Below are 14,376 nucleotides of genomic sequence, written 5' to 3' on the forward strand. Positions count from 1 at the left end.
AGTGGGCTTCCCTGGTGGCTGAGTAATAAACAATCCACTGGCCAAAGCAGGAGGCATGAGTTTGATCCCTGGTCTGGGAAGATCCCACACACCGAGGAGCAGCTAAGCCCCTGCACCACACAACCGAGCCTGTGCTCCTAAGCCTACATGCTGCAACCACCGAGCCCACGTGCCCCAACTACTGGAGCCACCGCAATGAGAAGCTGTGCACCGCAACCATGGAGCAGCCACTGCCCACCTCAACCAGAGAAGAGCCAGCACAGGCGTAAATAAATAATAACTACATAAAAGAGAAATGTTAATAAAAGTAAAGAAAGAAATGAACTAGTAAGTGTATTTACTAAGAAACACTAATACCCATCTAAAATCTTTCTCTAATTGGTTTTATATTTTACCTTTCTAGAAACTCGAAATATAAATCAAAACCAGAAAACAAGTCAAGGACTTTGAAAAGTGTTACAATTAAAGAAAAAATGTCAATAAAGACACTATTCCCCTAAAAACTGAGTAACTACAATACTTCAAAAAAATTAACTCCTGTATTTCATAGTCTTAAAAGGAATCTAGTCTAACTACACAATTACAAACAGAGACTAAAGCCCAGAAATGTAAATGAGCTCAAGCACAGAAGACACTCTGCAAAAAAGACAGGATGAATATTAAAACAGCCAATACATTTTAGTTAAGCTTCCCTGGTCAAAGCTGTTAAAACAGTCCTACCGGCAGTGTAACAGCTAAGACCCCACCCAGAGCCAGGACCGCCAGCCTTCTGCAGGGGCTGTGTGACTTTGGGCAGGATACAGTCTGTGTGTACTTTCTCACCTCACTGGTTATGTGGATGCAGTTATGAAAGAAAGGAAGTGAAGCTGCTCAGTCGTGTCCGACTCTTTGTGACCCCATGGACTGTAGCCTACCAGGCTCCTTGGTCCATGGAATTTTCCAGGCAAGAGTACTGGAGTGGGTTGCCATTTCCTTCTCCAGGGGATCTTCCTGACCCAGACAGCCACCAGGGAAGCTATGAACTTAATCACAGCTTCAGTGAACTATGTGGATGCAGTGAACTTCATCAAACCCTTCAGTAAGCTCAAGCCTCAGATTCTTAAGCAAACTAGACAATCAATAGTGGTTTTCTTCTAAAACAGTGTGTCGATCTATTTTTTTTCTCCTGAGAAAATGTAAGTTTGGGAATCCTGCTTTTTAAAACTATTCAAATAATCACAACTTTTTTCAAATACTGTTTCTGCTTATGGTATTAAAAGGAACTGAATATTCATTGGAAGGACTGATGCTGAAGCTCCAATACTTTGGCCACCTGATGCAAAGAGCCAACTCTTTGGAAAAGGACCTGATTCTGGAAAGATTGAAGACAGGAGAAGGGGACAAGAGGATGAGATGGTTGGATGGCATCACAGACTCGATGGACATGAGTTTGAGCAAGCTCTAGGAGTTGGTGATGGACGGGAAGTCTGGCCTGAGTGCTGCAGTCCATGGGGTCACAAAGAGTCGAACATGACTGAGTGACGGAACTGACTTGATTAAAAGGAACTAGGGGAAGACCTAAGGCACAGAATGGTTCTTCTCCTCGTTTCCTGCAGCCACACAAATGACAGCAAGAAAGAAGAAATATCTACACCCACGGTTGGGCTTCCCTGCTGGCTCAGCAGTAAAGAATCCACCTTCAGAGACACAGGTTCGATCCCTGGGTGGGGAAGCTCCCTTGAAGAAGGAAATGGCAACCCACTCCAGTATTCTTGCCTGGGAAACCCTGTGGACAAAGCAACCCGGCAGGCTACAGTCCATGGGGTCAGAGTCGGAAACGGCTTAGCGACTAATCATCATCCACAATCAGCTGCATTCAATTAATGAGTTACTTTACACAGAGAGTGTAACATGTCAGTGTAGTATAGCTAAGTGCTGGATGTATAAAGATAAATAGGACCTGATTTTAAAATATTATAGCCTACAGAAGACAAACACAAATGGATACTTCAAAACAACATCATAAATATGAATTAGAATTACAGTGACTTTTGAACCCAGAAGAACCTGAAGTATCTTTGAGATCTTGGAAATAGCAAAGACACAACCTACAATATTCTGGGTTTATCTAAAGGACAGGAAATACAGACACACTGAGGATATATTAACAGTTTCCTATTCTCAGCACACATTCTAACAAGAGATGAACAGTAAATACTCCAATTGTGACAGGGCTAATGCAGAATTTGAAATGGACAATGAGTCTAACAGAGTATTGGGGATAGTCTGCCTAAGAAATTGTTCAAGATAAGTCCTAATCAAGATAGGAGTTACTATGTTTATCTCCTGACTTCCATTTACAGCACTTGCCAAATCATATCTTGAGTTCCAAACCACTTTTTATTGTTTAGTCCAAAACCCTCACTTCCAAGAAAGAGAGTCAAACTGAAGTTCAGAGAAACGAAATCCACTGCCAGATTTCCTGCAGGCAGTCTCTAGTAACGCCAGAGCTACAATACTGATTATTCTCACTAGAGTATTCTTTCCACATTTTACACATGAGAAATGGGAGGGTAATTGACAATATGAATTAATCACAGCCCTAGGCCCTTTACATACTCCATCTCACTTAATCATAACACTAAGGTATGTCTCCTGTTTTGAAAGCTAAGGAAACAACTTCTGAGAAGATAAATTTTAAGACCAAGGCTTTCTGACTTAACGGGTTCATGCTCTTTCACTACCCAATGTTCCTTTCATTGTTTCAGTGATAGACACGTCTACAAAAATACAGTAAGGTATTGTTCCAATAAAATCCTCAAGGAAAAAACTTTTTACTCAGAAATAGTAACACTATTTCTCTTATTCATCACTCCAGAGATTAGCTTTTCTTTCCTTTAAGTCAATTTCCCAACTGTGACTTTTTCCCCATCTTGACCACCACTCAAAGTCTCTTCACTTCACACCTGTACTATTCCTTCCTCCTAATTGGTCTCCCAGCTCCCAAGCTTTCTTTCTCTACCTTTGCCACGTGTGATTAATTTTCCTGTAACACAAAGTTTCATCATTCGTTCAAAATACATTTTAAAATACCTAAAATAAGCATTAGGCACTGTGCCAGGTAATGCAGATAGAGCAATGATCAAGACAGACGCGGTTCCCATTCTCAAGCAGCACACAGTCTCCCAAGAGCGATAAGCAGTAAATCATCACTCAAATTGTGATAAAGGCAAGGCAGAACTTGAAGTGCTAGCACTGTGTGTCTAACAAAGAATCATGGAGAGGCTGCTTGAGCAAATGTTCAAGGTAAAACCTGATCATGATTGGGAGTTACAAAAACAGAAGTTGGGGAGAGCCAAAGAAACCAATTCACCAACCTACAGTGAGAAAGATGGGCACACCTGTGTTGGCACAAAGGGCCACACTTTTCCCATTAATTATTTCCCAGTTTTCAATGTGGAACCTCTTCTCTCAGCAGGAAGTTTCCTGAATATGCTAGGCTCTTTCCTTCCTATGTTTCATTTAAGCTTTCTAGAAATTTTCATCACTCAACTACTCAACTAACCCTAGAATCCAGTCCGTTTCTCTCATCAAAACTTTAGTTATCGACTGTAATACTCTACAGTACCGGCTTTTTTCTTTTAAAAATCATCGTTTTATTTTTGGTTGCCCTGGGTCTCTTGCTGCGCAAGGGCTTTCTCTAGTTGCAGCGAGCAGAAGCTACTGTTCCTTGTGGCGAATGAGCTTAGTTGCTCCGCAGCATGTGGTATCTTCCCAGACCAGGTATCAAACCCTTGTTCCCTGCACTGGCAGGCAGATTCTTAACCACTGTACCACCAGGGAAGTCCTCTACAGCTTTAACTTTAATATACCGGGTCACAATTTACAGAAAAACTAGAGAATGATGGAATTGTCTTTTTAGTCTCCTTAAAAACTAACCAAATGGTAAGACAACACGTGTATATTTCTTATCACTAAACAGGGTTCAATGCCAACCATCATTCAATGCTCAACAAAGATTTTTTAAACATCCAAACATCCACCTGAGCTCCTATCCACGCCCAAAACTGTTCAGTTAGTTCTAAGGTCAATGTCATTATTATTTCCACAAATGTATACTATTGGTCACAAAAATGAACTCAACCTGTGGTAAAATTAATTGCAAACCCATCACCATTACTAGAAAACAAATCCCAAAACCCTTTAGTATTACATCAGCAGTGTTACATACCAAAAACTATTAAAAATGAAAGGCATTAAGAAGCCTTTTAGGTCAACCATATATGTTAAAGTAAATGATTAAGATGCAGATTTTGTAATAAAATCTTCTGATATGGCATATTCTTTTGCAAGTTTCTGAAGCATTCATTTACAGATACCATGCCACATATTTAACAGCTTGTTTAGTACTTTTGGGGGCTTCCCAGATGGCTCAATGATAAAGAATGCACCTGCCAATGCAAGAAAAGCCCCAAGTTCCATCCCTGGGTCAGGAAGATCTCCTGGAGGAGGAAATGGCAACCCACTCCAGTATTCTTGCCTGAAATATTCCAAGGACAGAGGAGCCAAAGGGATGCAAAAAGTCTGATGCAACTGAGAACTGCACATAATTAGATGTGGCTTCCCAGGTGGCTCAGTGGTGGGAAAAAAAAAGAAAAAAGGAAAATCCTCCTTAGATGCGGGTTTGATCCCTGGCTGGAAAACATCCCCTAGAGAAGGAAATGGCAACCCACTCCAGTCTTCTTGCCTGAAAATCCCATGGAGAGAGGAGCCTGGCGGGCTACAGGCTATGAGGTTGCAAAGAGTCAGACACAACTGATCAACTGAACAACAGCGTAGTATTTTTTGGCATTTCAGATCTTAAACTGCTTCAACAAGAGACCAATGTTAGCTTAGCTACAATTGGCTCAAACGCAGTTTGTGCCCCTGTCCATGAAGTCAAGTGCTTTGTTTCAGTCACTGCCATGTGTACCCAACACCTAGAATACCCATTACCCACATAATGGGGCTTCTGCATACATCTGTGGACTAAATACCTACCTATCACGTAATAAATGCTTAGTAAAGTGTGTGCCAAATACTGCACATGTAATCACCACAACCACCTTACAGGAAAGGAACTATTAATGTCCCTCTTCTGCAGATAAAAAACTTGAAGTAGTATTAAGATGTTAAATAACCTAAATGACTGTCCCACGGTCACCCAGCTTCAGTGACCAGAATTCAAATCCAAGTATTCTGACTCATAGTATACTTTTAACCACTTCTCTCGCTATCCTTCTCTCATTAACTTCAAATTTTCCATCTGCCTTTGATAAAACGTTGGGCATTTTTCTACTATAAATGCTTCTAAACAGTGGTTAAAATAAAAACAAAAAACCCCAAGTGCCTATCCATTTTGGATTTTTCTATCAACTTATTTTGTAAATATGCTTTTTACAGAACTTTACAGAGTTTCCAATCATTTAAAAAGTATTTATTAGGCACCTCTGGATTGCTTCTAAACTGACAGTTCTTAGCTTAGACCAGACATTTCTGAGACTGATAAAAACTACTGACATCTTCTCAGAGAAACGTCCACATAAAATTTTCCATTCAATCTCACTGACCTTACTAGAGTATGCCCCTAGAGAAAAGTTGGCCTTAAATCACTATACCAAATACAATAATCCAACCAAAGGCATCAATTCCTGGCCCTCACTTCATAGTCTTCCTTATACAAATTCTACTGCTGGTATTTAATTCTAATAACTAAGTACACACCGTAAGCACGTACTGTTAGATACTACAAAGATGGAAATGAGCTAAACTGTCCCTGCTCTCAAAACTACCATGTTACAACAAAAAGGATGAAGCAAAGCATCCAAATAAGAGGTCTTCTTCAGAATAGTCGACAGGGCCCCTTAACAGAAATTCATGTAAACCTTAATAAACACCTGCATGGGAAAACCTAACCTGGTCTTACAGTTAAGGAATTAAGGGTCAAAGATGTTAGCAATACTAAGATTTGAATCTTATCCTTTGACTCTTGATTATAGGCTATTCATGTTGCAATATTCTACATTCTTCCATCTATATAGAACAGAGCCACAAACTGGGTTGAAAAAGCAAGGAAGAAATACAAATATGGTACTAAAAGCAATACCATATTTCCTTTTAATTAAAAGACCATATTTTCTTTTAATTAAAAGGAAGAGCATATTTCCTTTTCATTAAAAGAAGAAATTAATATCGTTTAAAAAGACCTGGAAACAATTTGTCATGGTATTTTGATGGGTTTTGAAAGGCTGTCTCCATCAACAGAAATTTGAAGCAATTATTTTGTATCATAGTATGAATAAAAATAAGTGGGGAAAATGTTATCTGCTAAGTGAAGATGTATGAAGAAAATGTGAGCAGGTACATTTAGGTCATAAAATCCTTGGCTCTCTTTCTCTCAGAAGACTTGCTCTGAGGAAACTAGTTGCTAGGTCCTAAGAACACACAAGTAGCCTTATAGAGATACTGACTTGGTGAATAACTGAGGCCTCCTGCCAAAGCTATATAAGTGAGATGGTTTCCAGCCTCAGTTAAGCCTTCAGATGACTGCAGTGCTGGCCAACACTTTCGCTGCAATAGGAGACTAAGCCAGAACCACCCAGCTAAGTAGCTCCATTCTTGACTTTTATAAACCACATGATAATAAATGTTTGTTTCTTTAAGTTGCTAAATCTGGAGCATATCTGTTAGACAGCAATAAATAGCTAACACAATAGTCAAGGTGTGAAATCGCTAACTTTGTTTGGCATCAAAGTTTGTGCTAATTAAAAGTTTCAGAGCAATATGCAAGATGGATGAGAGGGAAGCTTTTTGTCTCTCTCTCACCATATCCAATGGAGTCCTTTCTGCACATAGTAATTATCTAAGCTTGGTAACAAACTAGCAGACACACAAGATTTCCTAACTGACCCAATGAAATAGCCTCAAAGTTTCTTAAAAGTAAAATGGTTCCCTTGAATCTTTCCATATAAGTTCAATCCTGAAAGCTGTAGTTTTATTGTTGTTTACTTTTTATTTTTAGCACAGAGCCATACCTTCATTAACTGAGAATTACAATATGTAATCAATGAAAACTGAGACTTGTTAGCAGCTCTTCTCTAAATTTAGTCAAAACTAAAAGTGGTTCCGGAGAGACTATGAGCAGCTGCTTCAGAGTTGAAAGGTAAATAGTGAAAAGCAATTCCACCATGAAGTATGAGCAAAATACTTTTATCAGTATTTGATTGTCTCGACCATATCAGAGCCTTAATATATCTTGATGATAACCTCACCATGAAACTTTCTAGTATTAATCCAATTTAAAAGTTTAGCCTCCATACTAGGAAAAAAAATCTTCCCAATCATACTACTGGGAAAGTGGGCAACATAACCCTGTTTTCCCAGTGTCAAAACGATTTTAATTATACCTTGAAGTTTGCAACCCGTAAGGCTGGGAATCCAAATGTTAATTCTCAAAACTGTAAGGGCCTGTAGTCAGTCTATGCTGATCATTAAGCTTCACACTAAATGCCCTTCCCTATATGGACCCATCACTTGACATCTGAATTTACCTAGAAAGGCTGATAAAAGTGGCTTTTTCAAAATAAGTCATACCTTATATTCTAGCTGGGGAGGAAAAACCATAATACAAAAAAGAGACAAATAACCACAAAATACAGGCTGTTATTATCAATTCACTTATATAGACAAACAACTAAAAATATAAACTAACTTTTACACTAAAAAAGAAATTTCAGAGGCATTTCAAGTTCTAAAATTCTATTTAAAAGTCAACTTAGGCTCTGAAATTAACTTAAAAGGTGGTAACTTTTTAAAAAGTACTTAAGCTTAGATTCAAAGTAAAATAAAAGCTAGTTTTTAGTGGCCTCACATGGCTAAATATTCTCCCCAAAGAAAATTCCATTATCTTTATAACGGAAGTAAGAGTAAACTGTGTATCAACTTTAAGGTTTCCTAATCTTACCAAAATAAACATCAGTACACTTAAGGCTGGTTTTGAATAACTTTCTCCTGGGGAAAACAATGTTTTTGGAATTGTGTGACTTAATTATTTTATAAGTTAATCACTTTCACAACACTTAAAATATGTGTGGTAAACTGACTCCTTGATCACAAGCTTTATATCCAAATCTTTACAATTAGTTCTTTCTTCAAAAGAAGCACTTAAAGTTAAAAATATTTAAAATATTTCAACATGTTCTAAAGAATGTTACATAAACTCGAAAGTATAATCTTATTTCAAGGTGAAAGCTCAATAGACATTCTAACAAGAGAGTAAATTCTAAGGATAATAAAATCTTTGCAACAGGAATGCCTCGTGTTTTTAAAAAGCACTTTAAAACCACGATATCCTTCCATCAGTTACAAATATAAAGACTTCCTACCATGAAATCAACCTATAAAATCCACAGATTGATGTAATCTGCATCAATTTATAAGAATTATGAACTCAAAAAAAAAAAAAAGAAACTGAAAGGCAAAGGAGGGGGGCATTTCAAAGTTAATATTATCAAGATCACAAACAGTTTCACTAGCAATAAGGTTTTTTCATACGTGATAAATTCATTACCCTGTAATAGGAAAAAGATTATAGTATTTTGTAGTCTCTAATATTTAAGCATCCAGAAAAGCAAGCATGCTTTTTTTTAATCAAATTTTAACCTTATTTGGACTTGTGGCACCAGTATCTTACTCCTTACTCTGAAATGAGTAAGAATTACTTATTCAAGTGAGTATCTAATAAAAATTACGTCAAAACTCCACTTGCTGAAGTATTACTGGACCAACTACTCACAGTCTCCTAAAATGACATAGTAGATAGACATTAAATTTAAAAAACGAAAAAAACAAAAACCTGGCACATACTGCTTGTAGCTTATTTAAAGAGAATAATTCTAACTCTGGTGAAGTCGAACTAGCAGGGGACTTGAGAACCTTTGTTCAGATCCAGCTCCACCACTTCCATTCCATAGTTACTGTTTTGAGTAAGACACTTAACTTGCTTCTTCTCTGTTTTTAAGTCTTGCACCAGAGTTGTGAAAATGACATGATTGGCACATTTAAATCCTTCAGTGCTACTAGGCAAGTACGTGTGTATGCTAGGTAAATGGAACAACTGTGGAAGACGCCGAATTGTATGAACTAATGTCAACTTTTAAATATCTACTGGTACCAACGAAGGCGTATACAGTAAAACGACAAATAACATGCTTCGTTAGGCAGTTCACACCAATCTTTTAATTTTCTTAAAGACATTCTCCTTCCTATCCTGCATACATAGTTCAGGACAATTTTTTCAAGGTTTGCAGTCTATTTTACCCCATTCAAGGTTATTTCCTTAGATATTAAAATAAATGTCAAATAGAATTTGATGCTGTATTTTCAAAATATTTAGGGCTGTGAATTCCTCATAATACTAAATATAAGCCAAGGTGTTCCTTTTTTATCAGTTAACAATAGAATTCCTAGAACTTTAGAATACTTAAAACTTTCAAATCCAATATCGATGGTTAAAATTCTACTGCTCATCCAAACATTAGCAGACGGTCAAAATAATTGCTAACATACTTTAGATGCAGTACAATACGCATGACGTGGTTCTGTTCTAGCAAAATAAAATACATTAACAACCAATTAGTTAAAATATGAAATCTTCTGGAGATGAAAAATAATGACAATAACATCTGAAACATACCGTAACAATGAGTATCTTAAAGCCCCCAGAAAATGAAGCGCATTTTTGTCAGTCTCCACACTTTCTAAAAAGCTTTAGAAAACTACTACTAATCTCTTCAGAAATCTCGCCAAAACATGACTTTAAATACTATCACCTAAAATCACGGCTCTTGTTGAACCATTAGTGTACACAGATTTTAAAACGCATACTAACATGTTGTACCCTAAGACTGCATTTTGTTACCACTGCAACTCTCTTCGGCTCGGTAAAGTTACCTTAAACGACACCAACTCATTATTCTCTTACACAACGATGTATACAGTTTGAGAACTTTCTCCCCAGTTTGACCACCAACCAAATAAAGAGAGATTATTAAAATCATTTTGGAGACCAGGTTAAGGAAGATACGAGGAATTCTGGAAGCGCTAGTCAAATAGAAAAGAATAGTCTTTTTTTTAAGTAAAAGAAAAGTGATGGTTGGGGTCCCCCTCCCTGAACAAGGAAGTTCTCTTACATCCAGGCGAGACCAGCCATGTTGGAAAACACTTGTCAGTTACAGTTGTGACAAGTCTTCGCCAACATCGCCCGGGGAAGCTAACCTTGTGTACCGAGGTGTGTACATCAAGGCCCTCTTCGGCTCCGCCGGAGGTTCTGGGCCTACTTTGGGGATGGTTTCCGAGTTGGAGCCGTCCTTCGGTCCGAACGGAGCGCAGAGCCGAGGGGGAAAGAGGGCGGGGAAAGGAGAGTTGGGGGGAAAAGGGTTTTGAAGAGTTGGAAGCCGCTATCCGCAGCGAGAGGGGCGCGGCGGCAGGGAGAGGTTTCCGAGTTGAGAGCCGGGGGGGAGGGGGGAGGGGCCGAGGATTCGGGGAACAGGGGGGACTCTCAGCAGAAAAGTCCCCCTCGGAGGGGCCCAGGAGCGCCAGAGGAGGAAGGGAGGCGGAGGAACGCTTCGGAGCACTGACCTGTCCTCCGAGTCCATGCGGCTCAGGGGTTCCCCATCCGACGACATCTCCAAGCTGCCTCGCCGGCCCCCAGAGGTCGCGCTGCTTCCGCCTCCCCCGGTCCCGTAGCCCTCGTCGCCGCCGCTGGAGACGACGCTGCTGCTGCTGCTGCCGCCCCCGCCGCCGCCCTGGCTGCCCCGCGGTCCCTTGGGCTCCTCCAGGCCCTCCTTGCCGTCCCCATCCCCGCTGCTGCTGCTGGCGGCGCCGGGGCTCAGCGAGCGCGTCTCGTCGCTGCTGCTCCCGCCGCTGCTGCTGCCCACCAGGCTCTCGGCGCTGCTCTCCTCCTCGCCCCCGCCGCTGCTGCTCTCGTCCTCCTCCTCCTCCTCGTCGTCCTCCTCCTCGTCGTCGTCCTCCCCGGCCTGGCTGGCGCTCTCGGGGCTCGGCTCCGACATCGTCTCCGCCTCGCCGCCCCCCACTCCGCCGCCGCCCCCACCGCCGTTCAGCAGCAGCGCCGCCACCGCCTCGGCCTCCGCCTCCTCCTCCTCTTCTTCCTCCTCCTCCTCCTCGGGGGGCTCAGCCCGGCCCCGCGCCGCCGGCCCGGGGCTGCCGGGGGGCAGAGGGCTCAGGCGGGAGAGCTCCTCCAGGTCGGCCATGTCGGTGAGAGCGGCGGCCATGGCGGCGCCTGCTCCTCCTCCTCCTCCGGCTCCTCCGCCTCCCCGCCGCCGCCGCCGCCTCCCTCTCTCGACTCTCGCTCCCTCGTCCCCCTCCCAAACGCTCCAAACTCGGCCGACGCCGCGGCAGAGGGGGAGGAGGGCCCGCGAGCTGCGTCAGCCTGCACACGCGCTACGGAACCCGCGCGGGGACAGGCGCGCCACTGCGCGCACTCACGCGGAGACGGCTGCGCGCCTGCGCGGCGGCACGCGGTGGCGCCTCCCCTCGGCCGCCGGCTCCGCGCCCGCGCCCCCGGCCGCGCCCCCTCTGGGCCCCCGCCCCGGCCCGCCGGGACTCAGAGTTTCCGCGGGGCCTGCCCACGCCTTCCCCGGCCGCGCGGCGGGCGGAACACGCGGAACGAAAAGCTGGGCGCCGGGCGGGGATTCTAACAGCCCCCGCCCCGAGGGCTCACGATCGAGTCATTCATTCCGGGAGTGTTTGGGGAGCGTCCCCGGCGCGCGGGCGCTGAGCCAAGAATCGAACAAGTCCCTGGGCTCCTGAGAGCTGACAGTCTAAGAGGAGAGGCGAGGAAAATGAGTAAAAATGAATAATACAGTGCTAGGTACTGAATCCATACGCGCGACGCAGAGCCACAGGTTTTTATCTAACCTACGTTCGAATACCCCGAGGACTGGTTAAATCTCAGTCTGAGAGCAAACATCTGTGGGCAAGAGCTTCAAACTTTTTAGCTCCTGAGCCCTCTGAGACGATTTTGTACATCTTCGTACATCCACATGTTTAAAGTGACAACCACATTTTTTCCCAGCCTCATAATTTACGACTGTCACACTTTTGTAAATGTAGTCAACCAATGAATCCTAAATGCCATACGGATTTAATACCCACCAATATCTTTTAAAATACAGTCTCGTTTATACTTGGGCAATTTCCATCCTTTATCCTCTGGAGCTCATTTACATTTTACATCTCGCAGAATTTTATCCTAATATTTTATATTTGAACTGTTTTATTGTTCATCTTATATATTTCCTGTATACATCTTATATACACAAAAAAATGTGTATCGAAATTGAAATTCAAGGGTTGTTTCTAAATCTCCTGAGATCATAACACTCAACACTTGTTTCAACTGATCAAAACAAATATATTTCAAATATTTACAAATAGATACTAAACCCTCAAATTGGAATTTTGTTGACAATGCATCTTACAGAAATGAAATTGAATACTTTTTTAAAAGCTGTATTATTGATCAGTGGACGAGTATTTCTAGAATGAAAATGAGATGATTCCATTCAGTTACAAACTTTTAATTCCTTGAATGTAAGCACTGAAAAAACTTGTTCACATTAATAAGTACATGAGAATGAATGGAGTTTTGTCAGAGCAATGCAATTCGATTCTTTGAACTCTTTCTAAATTATATGTCCCCAAAAAAATCACATAAAGATCTAACAAGAAAAAAATACTTTTAATGATCTATCCGTTGACAACTCTGACTAGGTTCTCTTTCAACTTTGTCGAAAGCAAGTAATTGAACACCACCTGACTTGTAAAAAGATGTGTTACTCATTCTCATTCACCACTCGATTGTTCCTTTTTCTGGTGTCCGGGAGGATTTTGCATACCCTGCTAGGTAGGTTAGGAAGATGGGTGAGGCAGAGTTATGCCTTTCTTTTGCAAAGCAGTGAAGGGTCACTTGGGATAAGGGAAGCTGGAAAGGAGCCCACCTCACATCTGACCCTGAGGCACATTTTCAGACAGATCAATTCTAGGTGTAAGAGAAGGGAGAATCAGAGAACTGATTGCCTTAAAACAGGCTCTGCACTCAAACACATCTTAGAAAGTCTTCATACATCATGAATACCCCAGCATTATGTCTACAGCCTTAGGCCTTTGGACAGCTTTGTTCCGTATGTTGCATCAAAAGAAAGCAAAAATAAAAATAATAAATAATACCATGGGGCATTATGGCTCACAGATACCTTCACAACGCTCATACAAGGCAAAATGCTAACCACAAACATTTCAACCTCAAAGCCACTCTTTGAGATAGACTGAGAAAGTATTTTCATCCTCCTGTGTTGTCAGTTAAAAACTATCATAGTTTAACTGAAAAGCGTGTATTAAGTGTATGTGCCAAGCACTGTATTAAGCCCTAGAGATTTTGGCTGCGTTTGGCAGACGTACTAAAGGAAAACATCATGAAGAATGTAGGATTTGAACAGTTGTGTACATAACATACAATACATTTACGATGGAGCCAGATCTTGAAGATTGAATAGACTGAGAAATCTGTGTGAGGGGGAATTCTAAGACTGAGACATTGGAAAAGCATAAAAATTTAATTTGTGACTGTTAAGCATGAGAAAATGAAGTTACAAAAGTGAAAAAGACTTCAAGATGAGATCACAGAAAACGCTAAGTAAAAAAATGTTGACTTTGAAAGATGACAGAGTGAGTGAGTGAGTGTGTGTGTGTTTGTAGTCAGAAAAATTTTTTAAGGTGTGATATGATTAAGTTATGTTATAAGGTTATCTAATGTTACAGGTGATATGGAGAAAAACGTGAAAGGATGGAAACGTGCATGGCAATTAGGTAAGTGGAAATGGCAGGTATCAAACCCACAAATGAATGCTCTGACTGCAGTATTTCTACTTGAAGACAAAAACAAACTATCTTAGAACTGGCTTTCTGGAAAAAAAAAAAAAAAAAACAGCTCTTGTTTCCCATCACTGGAGTAGTTTTTTTTTAATTGCAAATTTTTTGAAAAATTGAAAGAATTGGATAATAATGAACACTTATACACCTGCTTGCCTGTGTGCGTATGTGTGTGTGCATGTGTGTTACTTGCTCAATTGTGTCCAGCTCTTAGCCCACCAGATTCCCCCGTCCCTGGGATTCTCCAGGGAAGAATACTGGAGAGGGTAGCCATTCCTTTCTCCAGGGGATCTTCCTGACCCAGGGATCAAACCTGGGTCTCCTGCATTGGAGGCAGATTCTTTACCATCTGAGCCACCAGGGAAGCCCATAAACCTGACAACATTCATCAATCACTAGTATTTTGCC

General features: G+C 41.4%; 1 protein-coding gene across 2 annotated transcripts in view; it reads right to left on the bottom strand.

The window, feature by feature from the left end:
• AEBP2 (AE binding protein 2) overlaps positions 1-11,598 on the bottom strand; it is a 65,843-nt gene extending 54,245 nt beyond the window's left edge. The window contains exon 1 of one of the 2 annotated variants that reach the window (XM_015094908.4): positions 10,657-11,598. In XM_015094908.4, the coding sequence (XP_014950394.2) occupies positions 10,657-11,309 (653 nt within the window). In that variant the 5' untranslated portion in view covers positions 11,310-11,598. Of the gene's footprint in view, positions 1-10,293 lie in introns of both variants that reach the window. The other variant, XM_027967831.3, reaches the window with a different exon arrangement.
• Positions 11,599-14,376: the final 2,778 nt, after the last annotated feature.

This window comes from Ovis aries, chromosome 3 (genome assembly GCF_016772045.2).
Source record: "Ovis aries strain OAR_USU_Benz2616 breed Rambouillet chromosome 3, ARS-UI_Ramb_v3.0, whole genome shotgun sequence".
NCBI lineage: Eukaryota > Metazoa > Chordata > Mammalia > Artiodactyla > Bovidae > Ovis > Ovis aries.